The sequence below is a fragment of the Anopheles stephensi genome, chromosome 3 (assembly GCF_013141755.1).
Source record: "Anopheles stephensi strain Indian chromosome 3, UCI_ANSTEP_V1.0, whole genome shotgun sequence".
Lineage (NCBI taxonomy): Eukaryota > Metazoa > Arthropoda > Insecta > Diptera > Culicidae > Anopheles > Anopheles stephensi.
Genome location: NC_050203.1, coordinates 5927970 through 5946554, shown reverse-complemented (window position 1 = coordinate 5946554; position 18585 = coordinate 5927970). Strand labels below are relative to the sequence as shown.

General features: G+C 46.8%; 1 protein-coding gene and 1 non-coding gene across 5 annotated transcripts in view; one reads left to right on the top strand and one right to left on the bottom strand.

Annotated features, from left to right (window-relative positions):
* Positions 1–169: 169 nt before the first annotated feature.
* Positions 170–241, bottom strand: Trnae-uuc. Its single transcript has one exon. It is a non-coding gene; the product is annotated as a tRNA-Glu (tRNA).
* A 2473-nt stretch (positions 242–2714) lies between these two features.
* The window catches only part of LOC118510338 (NAD(+) hydrolase sarm1), a 35971-nt gene continuing 20100 nt past the window's right edge, over positions 2715–18585 (top strand). The window contains exons 1-3 of one of the 4 annotated variants that reach the window (XM_036051998.1): positions 2715–2888; positions 4937–5429; positions 5832–5989. In XM_036051998.1, the coding sequence (XP_035907891.1) occupies positions 5078–5429; positions 5832–5989 (510 nt within the window). In that variant the 5' untranslated portion in view covers positions 2715–2888; positions 4937–5077. Of the gene's footprint in view, positions 2889–4936; positions 5430–5831; positions 5990–10578; positions 10684–15474; positions 15618–17762; positions 17929–18585 lie in introns of those variants that run through there. The other 3 variants (XR_004905999.1, XM_036052001.1, XM_036051999.1) reach the window with 3 other exon arrangements.

Genomic DNA, 18585 nt, shown 5'->3' with positions numbered 1-18585 from the left:
GTGATTGTACAAAATGTAGCGCCGCGGTGTGTGGATTTGTTTTGCCGTGTCCGTTTAAAAATTCATGATGACGAAAATGATGCGTGTGTGTCCTGCTTGAAATAGCAAAAAAAACAGTCCTTGCAGTGTTCCAGTGTGCAAAAAAGGATTGAAAGGGAAAAAAAATCCTTTCCCATACCGGGAATCGAACCCGGGCCTTCTGGGTGAAAGCCAGATATCCTAGCCACTAGACCATATGGGAGATGACAGAGGCTAGCTCCATCACGCTATAAAAAACACGTGCAACCTTGCGAATCGCAGCACGCGAATCCGCGATTGACCCACTGTTTGTCGCTCGATTGCTTTATCGTTCGTTTTTCCCTCTCTTCATAACAACAAAGCACGGTGATTGCCAATGAAAATATTATTCTTTCCCGTCAAATCATTGATAATCACGTCCACCACAAGTTTCTTGGTAGAAATCGAAGAAAAAAAAGGAGGTAAATATTAATTCCCCAAAACGTACGACAACTTCCTAGGGCCAAGTGAAACCCAAAACCGTCGCGCCATACCGGAAGAAACGCATACGCCGGTAACGTAAACACAGTAATAGTAACGCGGGTCAGTATTTGTTATGCTTTTGCCTTAAAAGTGTTTAACAAACGAAACATAACCGTTTTTGGAGGTTTGCAAACGCAAAATGCATTGGCTTTTGATGAAACGTTCTCGAACGATCAGCCTTAACTTTGACCTCGTTTATTTTTTTGAAAAACTTGTGGGGAAATGCATTAGCCTCATTTTTGGAGCAAAATAAGTGCGATGGTTTTTGGCGATGTGTTTTTACTGGCAGACACTTGCTTTTGGCAGGGTTTTCCAGACAATTTTGCTAAAATATTATATTTTTTGGGGGATGGTAACAGATGATAAGCCAACTATCATATTTGGGGTGTGCATTTATGAGCTTCAATTGTGATATCATCTGAGAAGATTGTCAAGGGTCTGGGGCCATTGGCGCTTCTTGGAGTCTATATTTTCTTCCCCACTCACTAAATAAAGCTGAGAGTCAAGAAATCAACTTCAAAAAACCCCTTTCCCTGCGTGTGCATGCGTTATCAAGGCAACATCGAGGACCGTAGCCTACGCAACCTCCACAACCTACCGCAATCAAACTGTCAAGCCAATAAGTCACCGCGCCGTCATTGTAGCGCGATTGCACTAAATCAAACACCAACTCCCACCCAACCGAGCCGGTGCAATTGTCACCGTCAATCGATCAATTTCGACTTGGTGTCGCATAAACCCTCACTTTTTTCTTCTCACCCTTCGAATGGCTTGAACTTGAGAGCCGTCGGTGTTGGACCCTTGATGATGGCTCCGAAACATTACTTGCTTCGGGAAAATAAATTGCTCCAACCGGGTGCGTGTGTGTGTGTGTGTGCAATTAAAATGTAAATGCATCTAAGTGGACGGACGGGCGTGATGCATTCGGGGCATGTGCACCCCATCGGGGAGCGTCCGGAGTCAGCATAATAATTATCAATTCGACGCGCCTGTCCCATGCTTTCGTTCACCGCACGCTCGATCGGGGTGAGTTTAGTCCGGGGCAATAATTTTAGCGCACAGTCGCTCTCTTTAATGCATATTTATGGCCGGTGAGGGAGTATGCTTCTACATCTTCGGCTTCTAAAGCGAGCTCTCCAGCTGGTGGCGTAGTTTCGGAACACACATGTTCACGCTGTGGCCCGCTGGCTGGCCGGCCCGTTGTGCTTATGGATTCGACGGACGGGTGCGTGTAATTTAAACAAATTGCTCCCGTTCAATGCGACACAATTTTTCCGATGCCGTGTTCTAGCCTGTTTAACGATCGTGTAGTTAAATAATAGCTAAAAGCGAGGCCTGCGTGGACGGGTTGAGTCGGGCAGTTGGGCGGTTCGAGTGAGAAAAATTGGGATTTTATTGTCACTGAATTGAATTGGATGGTTCCGAGTTTTAGAAATACATTTTAAGTGCATCTTTTCCATATGTTACAAACATGGCGATCGGTGTGCGATCGCAGTTCCAAGCGCGCTTTATGGCACCCGGTTCTAACCTCCGTTGCATTGCGTCTAATCAACGAAATCTACTAAAATGGTGGAGCACAATTGCCGCGTCTCGTTGTCGGTAATAATGAAATTCAATCAACGATCCTCACAGGAGGCCGCGATCAACGATCGGCCCATCATATATCATCCGGTTCCGTTGGCTTGGGTTTTTATGCACGTCGTGGCAAATTTAATTTTAATTTACCCGCCTGATAAATGGCCGTCACCGAACAACAAAGTCGCCGATACCGATCCAATTGCTCTACTTAACACTTTTATACTTAAAACTATTCTTTTAATATTTATTTAAATTTATCTTAAAACAAGGGAGTACTTTCTCGTCCAACTTTCTACCCCACAAAAAGCTCCATTTGACACAACGAAAATGGCGGTGGGAGATAAAAACGACGATCGCTCACCGGCCCACCACCGACCACCACCACCACACCATCCAACTCGCTCACCAGCATACACATAGGTGCATTAAAACGCGCGCTCGCCTTTCTTGCTCTTTTGATCGATCGTCAATCATATCGTCATCCTTGGGCCACAAACGCCACGGTAGAGGGGAGCGTTCGGCCCATACTCTCTCACTGCATCGCAGCGACGTCGTCAGCGTCGCGATCGCGAGCTCTGGTTTTTCGCTGGTCAGAACGATTCGGTCGGTGTCGATGAACACGCGCAAAAATCCGGCCGGCCACTGCCATCGAGAGACTTGCGTGCGTTCGATCGAGTGTGTTGTTGTTGAACCGAGACTTTTCGCGAGTGTTGTTAAAGTTTTGTGAGAAATATTGGAATTTAGCGTGAAAACGGCAGCTCCCTACGAAAGTGAGTGCGCGTGTACCGTAGCAACGACACATGTGACACGGACTGCACGCACCTTACACGCACGAGTCGAGCGGGGGCCGCTGGCTGGTATGTCACATCCGAACGGTGATTATCGATGACGTCGGTGTAGCAGCGTGTGTCTATAGAGTGGACGACCTTCACGATCTCTTTCCCGACGAAGAGGTGAGAGAGGTGCGCGTGTGAAAGAGGGAACAAGGTGGCAGCAGTTCCTCCGAGATCTCTACCGCTTGTGATGAGACGGGCTCACGTGCAACGCCACGACGACGGGTGTGCTGTGTGTCTCTGACCCGTTCGGAAGCTGTTGCAAGTGTTACAAGGGGCTTGCTTGAAGACACACGCGAGATTACGCGAGCTCTGTGTGTGTGTGTGTGTGTCCCACACATTTCCGGTGGTTCTCGCAAAGGTTCGCCCAAATGCCAGAAGGGTGTATCGTCTTTGGCATCCACCTTCAAGACATCCACAGAGGAAAAAAACGTAAACCTCCAACCGTTGCGTTGTGGCTTCTCGCGGGTTGTCCGGGGAGGCCAGCATTCGCCCACGATCGTTTGGGTCTTTCGATACAGTTGAAGGTTTTTGTGAATTGTGACTTGCTTGTCTTGGCAACTGGGTCGACAGTCGAGAGCCGGAGCCGGGTTGGAGTTGTAAAACCAACCCCTAATCAGCTCATTGGGGTTTTTTATGTTCCGTGCCGTGTCGATGTTTTACTTAATGCCACAAGATCGGGAGTTCAAGTACGGAAACATTAAATTAATTCTTTTAATAGTTGGAACTACAACTCCTTGGCTTGTTATTTGCAGCTTCGTACAACAACAGCTTCTGAAGGGCGAACCATTGCTTGTCTGTTTTAAATTGAATTCTTTTATGCATTTACATTAATCTCAGTTGTAGTCGCTTTTTATAACACTTACCAACTGTTCCCCTTCTAAGGCACTCACTTCATAAATCATATCAGCTTGGGCAGACTGTGCCTGTGCCAGAAGACTCCCATCCGCGACTTGTCGGGCCATTGTCCAAACAAACGAACACATTCATAAGCCGGATCGCTTGCCCGTAATCCCTGGCCCGGCTAGCAGCGTCGGTGAACCGAACATCACTCCCAGACGCAACAGCAACCCTCAGTACCGAGGGCAGCAACGATTTCCAGCTATTTTTAGTCACAAACCTTAGAAAAGAAGGGGGACACGCAAGCAGCTTCATGCGTACATAGGCGAAAAATTGCTTACACACGTGCGCGTTACGTCCCGCGATCCCGAGCAGGTTCATGTTTTCCTTCAGCGAGAAAGAATTTTCCATTTATTCTACTCGCTGTAATTCAACGAAACCTTTCAGAACGTTCAGAGATTCTCGCGATCGTTAGCAGAGAGTGTGCTAGACCTTGATGGTGATATGGTGGGCCGATTGGGGGCAGACCTCACACACGCTCAAGTAAAAATCCCTGGCCATGATTTTCTTTTCCCCCTCCCCTCTCAGTTCCCCGCCCTAGTCTAGTCTGTGTCGGGCAACAACGTGATGTCAATCATTCGCTCGCTTTGGAGGTTAAGTTCGACCCCCGCCTGGGTTCAAGCAAGGGTGGTAGGCTCACTTTTGGGGACACACACTGTTGCCAAAATAAGAAACACAGTTTTCCGTTGCATTTTCCGGCCTTGTCAGGTTTAATATGGCTGTTTTCGAAAATAGCGTGTTTCCCCCGTTTTCTAACGAGCATTCTATCCAGTTTTATGGCATTTTTGGCGCACTTCTCCGTGGTCCCAGGGAAAACGCGCCTGTGTGTGTGTGTGTGTGGTGGGTAGATTTTCACAAGAATTAAATAACACAGACATCAGACCCTGACCGTGACATGTAAACAAGTTCAGTTTATTTTAGTGGGGCTTACATGGAAGTCCGGAACAGGTCCATTACCGAAGCGAGGAGCGAAACGTTTTTCCGCGGGCTGGGGTTCTTTTTTATTGTTTGTGATTTCTTTCTTTCCGACCGACCGATCCTCTGAATGAATTTTTACGCCCCCCGATCCCCTTTTTCGATCAAAGTTTATATAAACACAGCACCAGCCTGGTGAGAAAACAATAAAAGGTGGCAGGAATTACAACAAAACATACGCACACGAGTGATCATCCTACTTCCCATCTATCCGTGCCGCGTGTTGTGCGTGAGTTTGTGAGTGAAAAACCATGGCAAGTCCATTTTCCAACCTACGCCTACCGACTCTCCCGACCGAGGGCAACGGTCTGCTAACGGCACCGGAACAATCGAACGGCATGCCAGCTCCGATTACGCGAAGAAACTCTGAACTGCCACCGGGAAAAAGACAGTCACCGTTGAAACTGTCCATCCCAACACCGAGGGCATCCTTTTCGAGTGGTTCGTCCGATGGGTCTGCGAGGCAGGCTGTGACGGCTCCCGTTATCGGTGGGCAGCTGCCAACGTTTACCCATTCCGGCAGTCCACATATGAACGAGTTCCATCAGGCGGCGTTCCCCGATTTCGAGACAATGGAATCGCCGATGCTGCAGCTAAGTCCAGGTGAGTCAAGGCAAAATAATTAAGGTTGAAACATAATCAAAGCAATCCTTGGGTTAGATTGGTTCCGGGAATGATCGTAGCTTTTGACAGCGCAGTTCATTTGTGTTCATTTTGGTTCATTATCTTGTTGATGTTTTAATAATGCTGTACTAAAATGATAATAGTTCTATTATCATATTTTCCCTCAAGGTATTTTCTTCAGAATCGAAAATGAACCAAAATGAACGTTGCTCCAATAGGCTCCCATAGGCTCCCAGAACGATCGTTCCCAAGGAAAGTCTGAAGAAGCTATCTTCAGACATCAAGTATCCATCGGATTGTTGACCTACTATGTCTGTCACTTTCCTCATCAGTCGAATGCTTTGTTCCCCCCATTTACATTTTTACGTCCTCCTCTTGCAGACCACTCACCGATCATGACACAACTGCTCGAGGCAACTAGCCCCGGAACGGCCTCCAGCCAGGGAAGCTCCAGCAATGGATCGTCCCTTTCCCGGCTGATGCGTTTCAGTCCCGGGCTGCACCATCACTCCGGCACCATCTCACCGTTCCCGTCCGAGGTAGGTACCCGGTGTGAAGTGAAAGAAGTCCTATCCACAGCTTCCGGTGTGCATCAGCTGGTCAAATGCAGCTCTCGGCGAGGGTTTTTGCAAGTGAGCTAATTGCAATTTAATTGCTATTTACATAATTTCTCCCAGCGTGTCGTGTCGTGGTCTAAATGTGCAAATAATTGCCCCACAGCACACACACACACACACACTCGTGTGACCTCCGCACATTGCCTCAACTCCACCACCGTCACGTCATTGTGGACGACTTTTGGCGGTCGTTTCACAATCCATCACGATCGGCAAGGTTGCGGCACTTGGATGGGGGGGGGGGAGAGGGACAAGTTAATCGATCCACGATCGATCATTTTATCTATTTTCACGATCAACCGGTGCGTGAATGTCCTCACCCCCGGGGGTGACCACCGAGGTTCGATAATTAGCGTGCCACATGGAAATTAGAACTAATTTCGTTAGCAAAATGTCCGTTCATTTTCTCCGGTGCTGGGTAGTGCCCTGTGGGTAGTATTTTGCGACGTCCATGTAGGGAAATTGTTTGCACAGTGCGGTGGTAAATGATGCCATAAAGGAGGGTTTTTGCACACACACACCTGGTGGATAATTGTGAATGACCGCGCAATGGTCATAATGAATTTTTACGACCAAACCATTTATCTGGCCTACATCGATCCATGGGACGTTTGATTAGGGTGTATGTCCTTCGGTGAGATAAGTTTCTTTAAGTACACAAAGTACAGGGTGCATTTGATGAAGTGCATCGTAAAAGTCCGGAAAGGTTGTAATTATTTGCCTTCGAGAGTGATCTTTATTAGCGTTCGATAAATGAATAGATTGCTTGCAGTAGCGTGCGTCTTGCCAGTGGCCCGTTGAGAGTTTCGTCGATCGACGACGCTCATTCTATACTAGCTTTGCCAGTCTACTTAAGACTTTCATAAATATTTAAATGATCTTGTACTTAAAATTCTGTTACTAACCCTGCCAACATCAGCCTTCCATCGCCTTCCATCGCTACCTTTGTTCTAAATAATGAGTCGCCACCCTTCCATGATGCTGGCACGTGATCGCTGCCTCGCATTACAACCGACAACGCACACCGAGCCTCGTGCATGGAGGGCAACGCCGCAACGGCTCGCTGTCCACACAAAACAAAAGAGTCAAAGAGCCGGATTAATCCACGAGCTGGGGCCAGCGTGCGACCATAAACAGCGAATCAATTCATTCACCATCGCGCATAAACAAAAGCTCATCTCCTGCTTTCGCGTGCAACGATCCCATCGACTGCGCCGGCTGACAAATGGACGAGCCCGCGCAACATGGCACATCCCTCGCGAGGGGGTGGTCGAAGTAAATAAATTGTCGTACTCACCCGATGTCGTAGCGCTCCCCGGACGCTTTTGGCACGGTGTGAGTGAAGCGATCGAAAAATGCGCCTCATTTCCGCTCGCTCGTCTGTGACTGTGTCGACGCAACACGCAACGCTCAACGGCGGCCAGAAACGTGACCAGCTATTTTTAGACCTCAGAAAGGGGTAGATGAGGTGGAGGTGGTGGGGATGACGGGGTAGAGTTTTTTATACACAATACCCCTCACATCCACTCCTCGTACGTCTCATTTGATCGGCCGGGTCTCTTCGGTCCTTCAGCCCTGGACCGACAGGGAATTTCCCAAACGCTTGTTTGCACTGCATCTGCACAAATGCATTCTTCACTCGCACGGCGGCGCTTAAGTAGTAGGTGGCCCTGTGCTGCATTATCGTGTGCGTGTGCGTGTACTCAAGTGGGTGTGCTTGACAGACTCCAATCCACCTAACAACAATCGCACAAAGGTAGCGTACTGCTCCGTTCGTGCTTAGACGACCGCAGACTCTATTTGCACCATTTAAGGGAACGACTCAATACTTCATAAAGTGCTTTAAATAAATCTGCTTTATAAAACTCGTAAAAGTTGAACCCTTTTGCTCGACTCGACTCCCATAAAGTACTCGGCTGGCGCCTGCTGTCTCTCGACCGCTTCCATCCAGGGCACTCAAAAACGTGACAGACGTGGCGTTGCCGACGGACTGACTGACTGGTCGCTGTGGTGCGTTGTAATTGGCCGCCACCAACTGCCGCCCACACTTTTGCTTGCTTGCTTGCTTGGCCGCTCGGTTGGCTTCGAGAGGCCCGAGAGTCGGAATTATTTGTTATGGCTATTTATGTGTATGTGTGTATTTGCTGAACGTTCCCCGGAACGCACGATGAATCGAGGTTTGCGAGAAACGGCTCTATTCGATTTGGCAAGCTTCATAAAGTCTTTGTGCAAATAGTGGAAGGATTTCTGCTGTAGAGAAGGTATAATTTTTATCACGTCTTCCAAACCAAATTATCTCGTTATAGTCACACCTTCAAAAATGGCAGCGAAGAACACACTAGTGGCAATAAATAGAAGGGTAAAAGGGATAAAAGATATATTAAGGTCAATATTAACATCTAGGTTATGCTAGGTTAGGTTTTAAAAATATAAATTAATTTTTCTAATGCTTTTTATTCAGTTGTAATGATTGGTTTTTTATATTAAAATTGATTTCAAAGCATATAGTCTTCAAAACTTTTCTCCTGTTTCATATTAGTCTTAATCTCATTTGCTGCCTAAATTAAGATCTCGTCCTTTAGCGTTCAAAGGCTCAAAAGATTATTTTATCGCACTTAGTAAAGCCAGACAATAACACAAAAAATAATGTCATGAAATCATCATGCATGATTATAGTAAAATGGAGTATTTAAATATGGTCAAACATTATTGATAAATCAATTAAAATAGCTGAAATGAAATAGCTCAAAAGTAACCTGCAATCCTTTGTATATTTTCACTTCATTTAATGGAGTTTAGGCCAAGCAAAAATAACTCAAAATTATTGCTAATCGAGAATTGATAATAACTTTTATTATTTCCAAATGCTCTAAAACATTTATCGTGGAGTGGAGCGAACAATCTCACAGAGCAGTTAAAAATCCTGTTCTGACTTTATAATTATTTCCACCACTGTGGCTCACCATTCCCCACCGGAGCCATCGATCGGAGGCAACAAAACAAACCCCATCCGAACAATGTGTTCTTTTGCCCAACAACCATTTCGAACGGCGTAATGGAAACAGCGCAAAAACCGATCTTTGTCCATTTAATATACGCAGTCTGCCCTTTTACGGTAACCGGTGTGAAAGTTTGCGCTTCCTGCAACCCGCCACCAACAAAAAACTCCCAACGAAAGACCTTTTTCGTTCTTAACCCCCCCCAGCACCGTCACCGCCACACACACACACACACACGTACCCCTTTTACGGATGGGTTTGGGGTGTAAATAATAATAATAAAAAAGCTTTATTACCGAACGGTTGCAAACCACCGCCACGCTTGTTGGGGTCGCTAGGTTGAGTGTGAAGATGGAGGATGCTTGCGTCCATTTCGATCTTCTTACGCTTCTTGCCTTCCCGCACCCTACTCACCCTACCCCCTACACCCAGCAAGGGGAAGTAAGTGTGTTGAGTTTACTACTCCGTCTTTGTTTACTTTCAACAAGCAGCAGGATCGCCAGTGCTTCGGCAGGGTTCGGTCTGCTGCTGGGAGCGTATCCCCAAAGACGGTATCCCAGGCGTTTTTCTTCGAGTGGGTGTGGGATGTGGCTACAAAAGCGGATCGCAAAAATTGCCCCTTCTTCTTCTTCTGCTTCTGTTTCGTTTTCCCTTTGAGTGGGGATGAAGAGAAACAGGTGGGAATGAAGCTTCCTGGCCACTCTCGAACGCTTCCAGTGCGAATGCTCGCCCAGGAGCAAAACAACCAGTACCACTTTAGCGTCCCGATGAGAAGCCGGTGCTTCTCCACGCGATGTGATTCGATTCGATGTGCTTTGCAAACAGTATTTACTTCGCACACAGACAAGGGCGCGCCCGTAACCGGCTACTTTATCTGACGGTCCATTGTTTTGTTTTTGACAGATATCGTCATCTATCAGCTGTCAAGCGGTGTCGATATGTGATGCAAACGGAAGCATTCTACCGAATCTAGTTCACTGTGGTTGCTCCCGAATCGAAGTCGTATCAAAGTAGTATTGGTTCGCGACGGTGTCCGTTGTATCGACTCGGTGTTGTGTTTAGTGGACGCCATTATTTAATCCCAGCTTCCGTGACGATTCATCAAAGGGAGCTTGCTGTGTGTCATAAAGTGGAGTGATTTATTACCAGCACGTTAAGCTGGCTGTAAGCTGCATATGCAGGGGCCTAGTGCAACTAGCTTCCCATTTTTGTTTGCATCCTTAAGTGCGCTGGCGAGAGAGAAAAATAAACAGTAGTACATCGACTACCAACCTAGTGCGTCGTATACCCGGCCGGCCAAGGTTCCACACATACACCCCGGCGAGGGCGACGGCGTCACTAACCTTGAAACGGTTACGGCAAACGGCTCAACCCCCTGGTACACGTGCGTGTGTATATTTTTGGTTTACTTTTTTCCCTCATCTGCGTTCTGTCTGTGAGGTGACGAAGGGTTTGGTGATCGAGTATAGGACGGCGATCGCGATCGATTTCGTGTGTGCAACATTTTAAACTGAGCTGAGCAGCAACATGGAGACTGGTCCGGGAAATCGCTTCAAGCTACGCCGCTCATCCGAGGGAACGTTTCGTGATGTACAGCGGATGACGCTGCCAAGAAAGGTAGGTCACATACCAGATGAATCGCGTAGAACTCCTCGACTTTTCTTCTACAATGCTCGACCGATATGCGACAAGTCATCCCCGAAGCTAACTTCCTGCTGCTTTATCACTCCACCGAACCGGCATTCCTCGGAGTCATTATCTCAGCCACAAAATCATATTCAGCCAGCGAAAAATTGCATTTATCACAATCAATCACCTTGTCGATCGAGTGTGACTTATGTGCGATTGTTTGGTTGGGTTTTCTTTTGTGCAACTCGTGATGAGGTAAAATTCACGTGGCCCTCTGGTACAGGTAGTGTAGTCACCGGTCTAGTTGATCTCATATTTGTTTTGGGAGGTAGGGTCCGCCGTTGACGTCTGCAGATGGGGAAGTTCGACAGAACGCGATTATTCATAGCGACACGGGAAATACCTTCTGCCCAATACAGCTGCCAGTGTTCTTTTATGCAGCTAGTAGCTATTTTAAACCTGCTACTGGTTCCTCTTATTCCTCAGCACCGTGAAGACAGTACGGCGGCTTCTTCCAATAGCTTTTGGGTGGGGTTAGCAGCTCGTTAGTATGCGACAGACAGTAGCTTGCGGTAGGATCTCTCAATGGAAGACAAACAGACGACGACGCACCAGGGAAATCCCCGAACTGAGGGGACGGGCTGAGAGCATTGAACCGTTTCGTCGAAACCAACTGTTGCAATTTATGTTGACAGAGGTAATTGAGGGTTGTCTACTTAGAAAAAGAGTACTAAAGTAATGGATGAGCAAAGTCTAAACTATTGAAGTCAACGATCAAGTTAATGCTTGTACAGCTTTCAAAGACTTCAGATGATGATGTCACGGCAAACAATCCTCGCCTATTTCTCTAACTAATCAACATTCCCTCTTTAAACCTTACTAAGCACTAAATTTATCACTCTCTATTCTACTGATGCTTCCCGGACAATCATTCAACAGCTCCAATTTGTACCCTGTCAACAGCAGCCGAAAAGTCCGCCCAATACCTAAATGATAAACTAGTTTCGTAAATGGTGTCCGTTTCGACCGAGCGAAAGTAATTGATGACGCGCTTCTATCTCACGGCCTCCGTGGCTGGATCTCGGCGGGGTGGGACGGGTTTTGCCAATTTTGGAAACCGAGCTCCAAAACTACACCCAGCAGCCCCCGGTCGGGATTGCCGATGATAGCGTGACAGATTAATTGCGGCCCGAAACCACGTGTTACACACAAAGGCAACATGACCGGAATTGTCGTCGCGCCATTTTCGTCGGGCGTCGGGAGAGCGAGAAACGTAAAGCGAATGCCGTCCGTTCCCTTTTCCATTTCGATTTCTTCGTGTGCCTCCGGTGTTTGGTGGATGGGGAAAAAAAAGCTCACATCAAGACAAGAGAGCTTCCAGGAACGCGGAAAAGCAAGTACACGATGATACGTATACACAGTCGTATCGAACAGATTAGGAAGTTACAATAATTTATGTGTGCCTCTGTCTAGCTAAGACTAAGCCACAGCTTCCAACGAACTGTTCTTGGCACACGTCAGTGGAAAGGTGGTGTGATTCATCGCTGGAGATGCATTTGAGTGACTTTCTGCAGGAGAAAACAGGCGTTCGGGGATTTTTATGAATGAAGACACTCTCTGGAGGGGGGGACAGTTCATGCTGAGCGTGTGAGTGGGCAGCAGCTGTGTGTCTCCATTCCTGGTTGTGTGCTTCGAACGTCCGGTAGTAAAAAGATGATCTTTATCATCGCACATTAGTAAGGTGTAGCGAGCCTCTTCTCCGTGGGTGACCTCCTGTGCGCGTGCATCATCGGGTGTGATTTTATTGGTACGACCGAGTCGGAACTATCGATGTGCGAAATTGCCATATTATACAATAGACCGATTAGCAGCGAATATGGTGACGCTTAAGAGGTGGTTTTTTATTGCCTTTATTATAACTTTATTATGCACGCGTTTAATGCGATGTCTGACAGAGTCATGGAGAAATTCGTATGGAGCTCTTTTGCGGATTTATTACAAATACATTTTTAAACAGCAATATTTTTAAGTAATGGAGTCTATGATAGCTTCAAACAGTTCTATAACAGACCACACAAGATCGTCTCGAGTTCAACTCTTGAACAATAGAAATATAAACAAACCAAGTGAAAGTTCTAAGTGAACAATGTTTATCAGAACTCGGTGTAGCTTCTTGTTTTCTGTTATCTACATTCGAGAAAGTCTTGCCACAAAAATTGTATGACATTGCTAAGGCCCTATCAGATCTGTTCTTCCTAAATTAATTGTTCTTGATAGAGTTAAGTTTTCTCTTATGAGGATTACTGGAATGTTTGGAAACCAAAACTGAACATTGGACCTCCCGAATAAGTCATCATATCCAGCAAAAGTCATTGAAGAACAGTTTAAAGTGTTTTATTGTACACGTGCTTTTGTGGAGCTTTTCTTGAAATTTATCATACATCCGCCTTTTCCGTTGGTGTAATAGTAAAAATATGTATCATGTTACATTTCCCCGTAACTGTGGCAATGACGATGAGCGTGCCGATCTTATTCAATGAAACAAAGTCAGCTGCAACAACACCGCACCGTACCGTACCGGGTACCGTTAGGGCAAAACATAATGAATGTATCATCATACGCCAAACGCTCCCACCCCCAGTTTTTTTTCACGGTCCCCAAACTGTCTGTGTGTGTGTGTTTTGTGATAAAGTGCATTTTACGCTAAATCACTTCCAGCCACGGTGTCGCGTGTCATCCTTCCTTCCGCTCACACGGCCCAACGGTGGTGGTGTACATTAGTTCATTTAAAGATTGAGTAATCAAGTCCAATCAACTTGCCCGCCAGCAAGAGGGTTCGCCAGCAAAAAGGGGTTTCTTAGAATCTTACGGGGAGGGTACACACCGGTACACAGACACTAGACCGGACGTCCGATTAAGACGCACCGGTGACGCAACGGCGCTAGAAACAATTTGCCACCGCAGCCCTACGATGACGATGGTTTGGAGTAGCGGCAATGTGTATCATTAATACACACCTCTTGAGCGTTAATCAGCCTCAGGAAGTAGTAGCGGCACCGGATGTGACCGATTTAGCTGATAGCTACGAAACCTTGTTAGAAATGAAGATGTTAAAGTGGAATTAAGTAATCGCACGAGGATCACTCGATCGTCTATCTTTCTCGGTGCGACAAGTTAGATTGATTGATACGAATTGTCTAACGGGGTTTGAGCAGCTGTGGAATATGCGGCTCGTGTCAATACAATACGCGGCGCACAGCACACCGGGGTGGGCGAAATTCATTTTGTATTAATCATCACAACAGCCTCGTGGTGCTGGGCTTCCCTGCTTTGCCATGCTTTTTTGCAGCTCTGTTGATTTCTTGTACGCCTCCTGTACACCTCCTGTCCTGTACCCACGAGGTTGGCGGTGGTTTGGAGGCTTGCGATACGCACTCCCGCCCATCCCATGTGATCTCTATCTTCTCTGTAGACCATTTTCTCAGACCTCGCATGAAACATCGCCCAGGAATTTCGCTTTCCGTAGTTGAGTATCGAGAGTAACGATCAACAACAAGTGGCTGCTGGAGGCCCATGCCGGCACCTCTCCTGTCAGGGTAGGGTTCTCGTTAACTTCTCTCCCTTTTGGTTGAATATTCGGGGATGGCTCTTGATCGTTTGACCTGTTCTTAGGCTTCTGTTTTCTACCTTAACCTTGAGAGGAACACTGCTGAGGTAGCTTTTGGGAGGATCGCCTCGCTACGCTGCATGACTAACATGTTGGCACAGCGCTATAAAACGTGCGTTTGTATCACAACAAAAAGGTATGATATGCCGGCCGGAAGAACCTTTCCCAAAAGTGGCGCGAGGGATGGGGAGGGGACCGAAGTCCGGCCACACAAAGCAAAGACTCACCCAGTGAATGGGGATGAAAGCGTCCACGCGAGGCGAATGGGTATGACACACCAATGCGACCACAAGTGGCTTGCTTACATCACCGATAAATTGGTGCAAAACGTAATGAAATGGAAGTATCGCGGTATCTGAGATAAGAGGTAACGCTGATAAAACGCTGTCAGAAGTGTGACGTAGAGCGTGAGTGCTACGCTCCCCCCCTATTCACAGCTGACTTGTGACGATGGGGACCGCTGGATAGAGTTATTTGGAGAGAACTGTGCAAATAGAGTTATGATTAGAAAGGAAAGCTTTTAATAAGAACTATCCTATTTTTGGAGTTGCAATGCCCCGTGCCAGGGACATCTTGCACTATGAGTCATACGATGAATTGATTATCGTCTTCTCGATTGAAGGTTCCGCAAGAAGTTAAGGAGTGCTGATTCAGCCTTCTCTCGATCACTTGATCCGTATTAGAGCAGTCTGAACCTTAGGAGACCGAACCTAACTTTATAGTTTTAGTCAGACGAAACGCTGAAAGGATGTTTGCTATAAATGCTATAAAACGGTTTCCGTTTCCTTTGCTCCACATCTTGTTTGATCAACGTTCCGGTTCCACGATATGTGGAGCTCGTTAAAACCCGAGCGGCCTTTTTCGTTATCAACCCACCAACTCACGTGTGTGGGCGCGGGGTGGCGTATTTTGCTTATTCCTTAAATTTGTGTAGCAATTATGTTTTGTGGATCTCGCCATCTCGCAAGAAGCCATTCTGTGGTGAGTTCTCTCCGGTGTGAGTACCGAGAGCGGGCACCTCGGGCGAAACGCACGACGTCGCACTCTCCCGAGCTAGAGAGAGCGACTGCGTGGTGCGAATGGGAGGGCACGAACGTACCGGAACACTGATAACCGGCTGCCGAGAGACGGCGCGAGATCAGACACTCACCGGGATCCGTTCGATGCGGACACACGCGAAAGTTAAGCGGCAAACCACCAGACGACCGCGTTCAGTGTTTGTGTTACCGGGCTTAGAGGCATTTTTCAAGTGAAAGTGAGTATTCCGTGGTGGATGGTGGTGGCTTGTGTCCTTTCCCTTCCGGAAGGATAGTGGCACCATTCACACTGGGGCACTGAGTTGTCGGTAACTGTGATGAACGTGTGTGATGATTCTCTGACGTGAAAGAGTGTGTGTCTCGCCTGTCAGTGTGCTGGGGATGCTGTGTGAACAGTGCTAGCCGTGTTGTGGCACGATCGTCATCTGCTGGTGCTAATCGAGTCACAGAGCCCGCGTACGATCGCTGGCTACGATTCATACATGTGTGCGCGAAGTGTGATTCAGCGTGTGCGTTTCAGCGTCGCGATCTCAAGTGATGGGCCGGCACAGAACAGAGGTCCAACCAGACGTCCCGAACTCCTATCCCGCGGCATGCGTTTACTGTGTAATTAAAAAGGGCAGACATTCATTGGGCGATCCTCGGGAGCTCTTGGTTGCAAAATGTTGCTGTTTACACTACCACAACCACCACAGAAACTATATTTTATGCATGCTCCCATTCGATGGGGTTATCTCCCTCGGTTTGCTGAATGGCTGAATCGTTTCTTACGTCACAGGAATGTTGATCGTTTCCTTTCGATTGCACAACCACTAGCTCTCTTATACTCTGGTTTGTTGACGTTGTTTTCAATGTTTTGGAATCAATAACACACACGCACACACGACCGGGGAGGATCGTCTGCGGTGAGATTAGTCGACCGCGCTAAGTAGAATGTGCTGAGATGGGAATGTTTTGTGGCAGAGGAATTTTAAATCATAATACGTAGAACGGGCAAGAGTAATAGGGTTTGAGTGCATTTTTTGAGGAATTCGAATGACTAACAGGGCGGTAAAAATTCTCCAGTACGTACATTCGATCGCATTTAAAGTATCGTTAACTGCACATTGCGAGGGGCGTCAGGAATTCCTTGCCAATAAAAACTGTCCCACACAAAGCTGTTTTCTTCTCAGAGCACGCTGGGAAATACATCTTGGTGGTGCGAATGTGTTGTAAACAAACTTTTTTGTGTGTGAACCACTTTGGCCATGTTTACGTTAAGGTCGACCTCCCTCTGGATAATGTGTAGGCTTGTTTTAGTTGTTTTTTTTCTCGATTCGGCTTTCTTTATGATCGGAGTACATCACAATGTATCATTGTGAAATTCATCAAATCATGTGCTCTCAAAGTCATCAAAGTCTTGAGATTGTGTTTTTCGCCCAGAGTTTCCAAGAAGAAAAGAAATTAAAAGACTAATCTCAAGTGTAGTAGCTAAACACCAACCGAAATGATCCTCGCGCGGATCTGGTGCTCGCGCCGGTGCTCTAGGAAAAGTGGGAAAAGCGGAAGTGAAATCGAAGCATTTGTTTAGAGCTTGCTTGCGGTGCAGAAATGTTTTGAGAATTTTATCGCTCTGACGCACGCATGTTTGACCACTTGACCAACAGCAGCAACAGCGACAGATGAAATATACCTCCTCACCACGTGCGTAGTGTTTGGAATGTAGTGTTGTGTGCGATTAGGATGTGGTGTTGTGGAATTTTGATTTCTTCTATTTTCGTCCCTACCGGTAACCTTAGACCATGGAGCATGGAAGTTTTTTTTTATCTTCGCTCCCTCTCCATCTCGTTTCCTTTATTGGGATTAATGTAGATGGTGAGAAGAATGTGTACTACTACCATGCCCGTTTTTGACCTGCGTTTCTTGCCCCCGATATAGGTAGGCTTCAATCATTCGGTAATTGACGCAACGACAGCAGCAGCATTTGCATCGCCATACCCTCTTGCTCTGTCAATTACCGTCGCACGGATCGGTCTCGTCACCAATGCCCGAGACTGTCGTGTCTAGGCTTATCTGGCGACCGACTTCCTGAAGGCTAATGTGCCGTACCTTGCCCTTTTTTCGTTGTTATTTGCAACCTCGGGACACACCCGTGGGTAGCGATTGCCGTCATGCCCCGGCAAGGGTCGTAAAAGGATGTGTGCAATGCATTCTCCGCCATTTGGTAAACGCACCACGAGTGGGAAAAACAATAAAGCGAAACATGACGCCCTTAAAAAGTGTTTATGGATGTGAAACGGGAATGCGCCTGGGGGAAAAACGATCGTAAAAGCATATCGCGTGTTCCTTTTGAGTAATGAGTGTATTTTTGTGTATTTTCTTAGTACGGTCAAAAGTGCTCTGGAAATTAGGAAAAGTGTTTTTGGAGTGTAAAATATAGAAAGGAAGTGTTTTCTGATCATCATCATCACCGTCAGCATGGGTCTCAATCATCAACCAACCACACCGATCTCGGTGCTTCGATCGCAATTCTTCTATCCGAACAGAAAGGTAAGCCGATAGTTTGGACCAGTACCGTAGCTAACGCCGCTCATCGGTTAGCTCTCGTATAGAGAATGTGGTAGCGCGACGGCTGTTTCTTCCCAACGACACGCGGGGTTCGCAGTTCGATTCTATGTTCGTGTGTTCTCTTCCGTTGATCCTTGTGTGCAGCGAATGATGAGAACTTTTAACGTATGATGGGAGTTTCTCCTGCTGATTACCATTCTCAAATATGTTGTACTGAGACTGATAGTTGCACACATAAAATTTAGACAAGGAGTGAGCAAACGAACATGAGAAGAGTTTTTTACTTGAGTGGATGTTTCATACTTCAGTTTCTCTTTTAGCAGTTAATTTTTAATATTAGTTACTCAACCATCTCTCACCGGGGAACTCACTCTCAAGAAGATCTAGAAAACATGTGGTTTTTAGAGTGCGTTCCCTCTCTATTTATGTTTATTTCAAGCATAAAGCCCCTTCTCTCTCTCGCTCTCAGATTTCGTAGCTTGAAAAGTTTCAATGCTCTCCCATATGAATGTATGAAATGTTTCATGACGAACAAAACTGCGTTTTCGCTACCGGCATTCAGCCCTCCTGGAGCACTCCAAGGCACTCGTTTCGCGAATGAAATACGCGTCCCCTGTTTAAGGTACGAGAACTACCCCC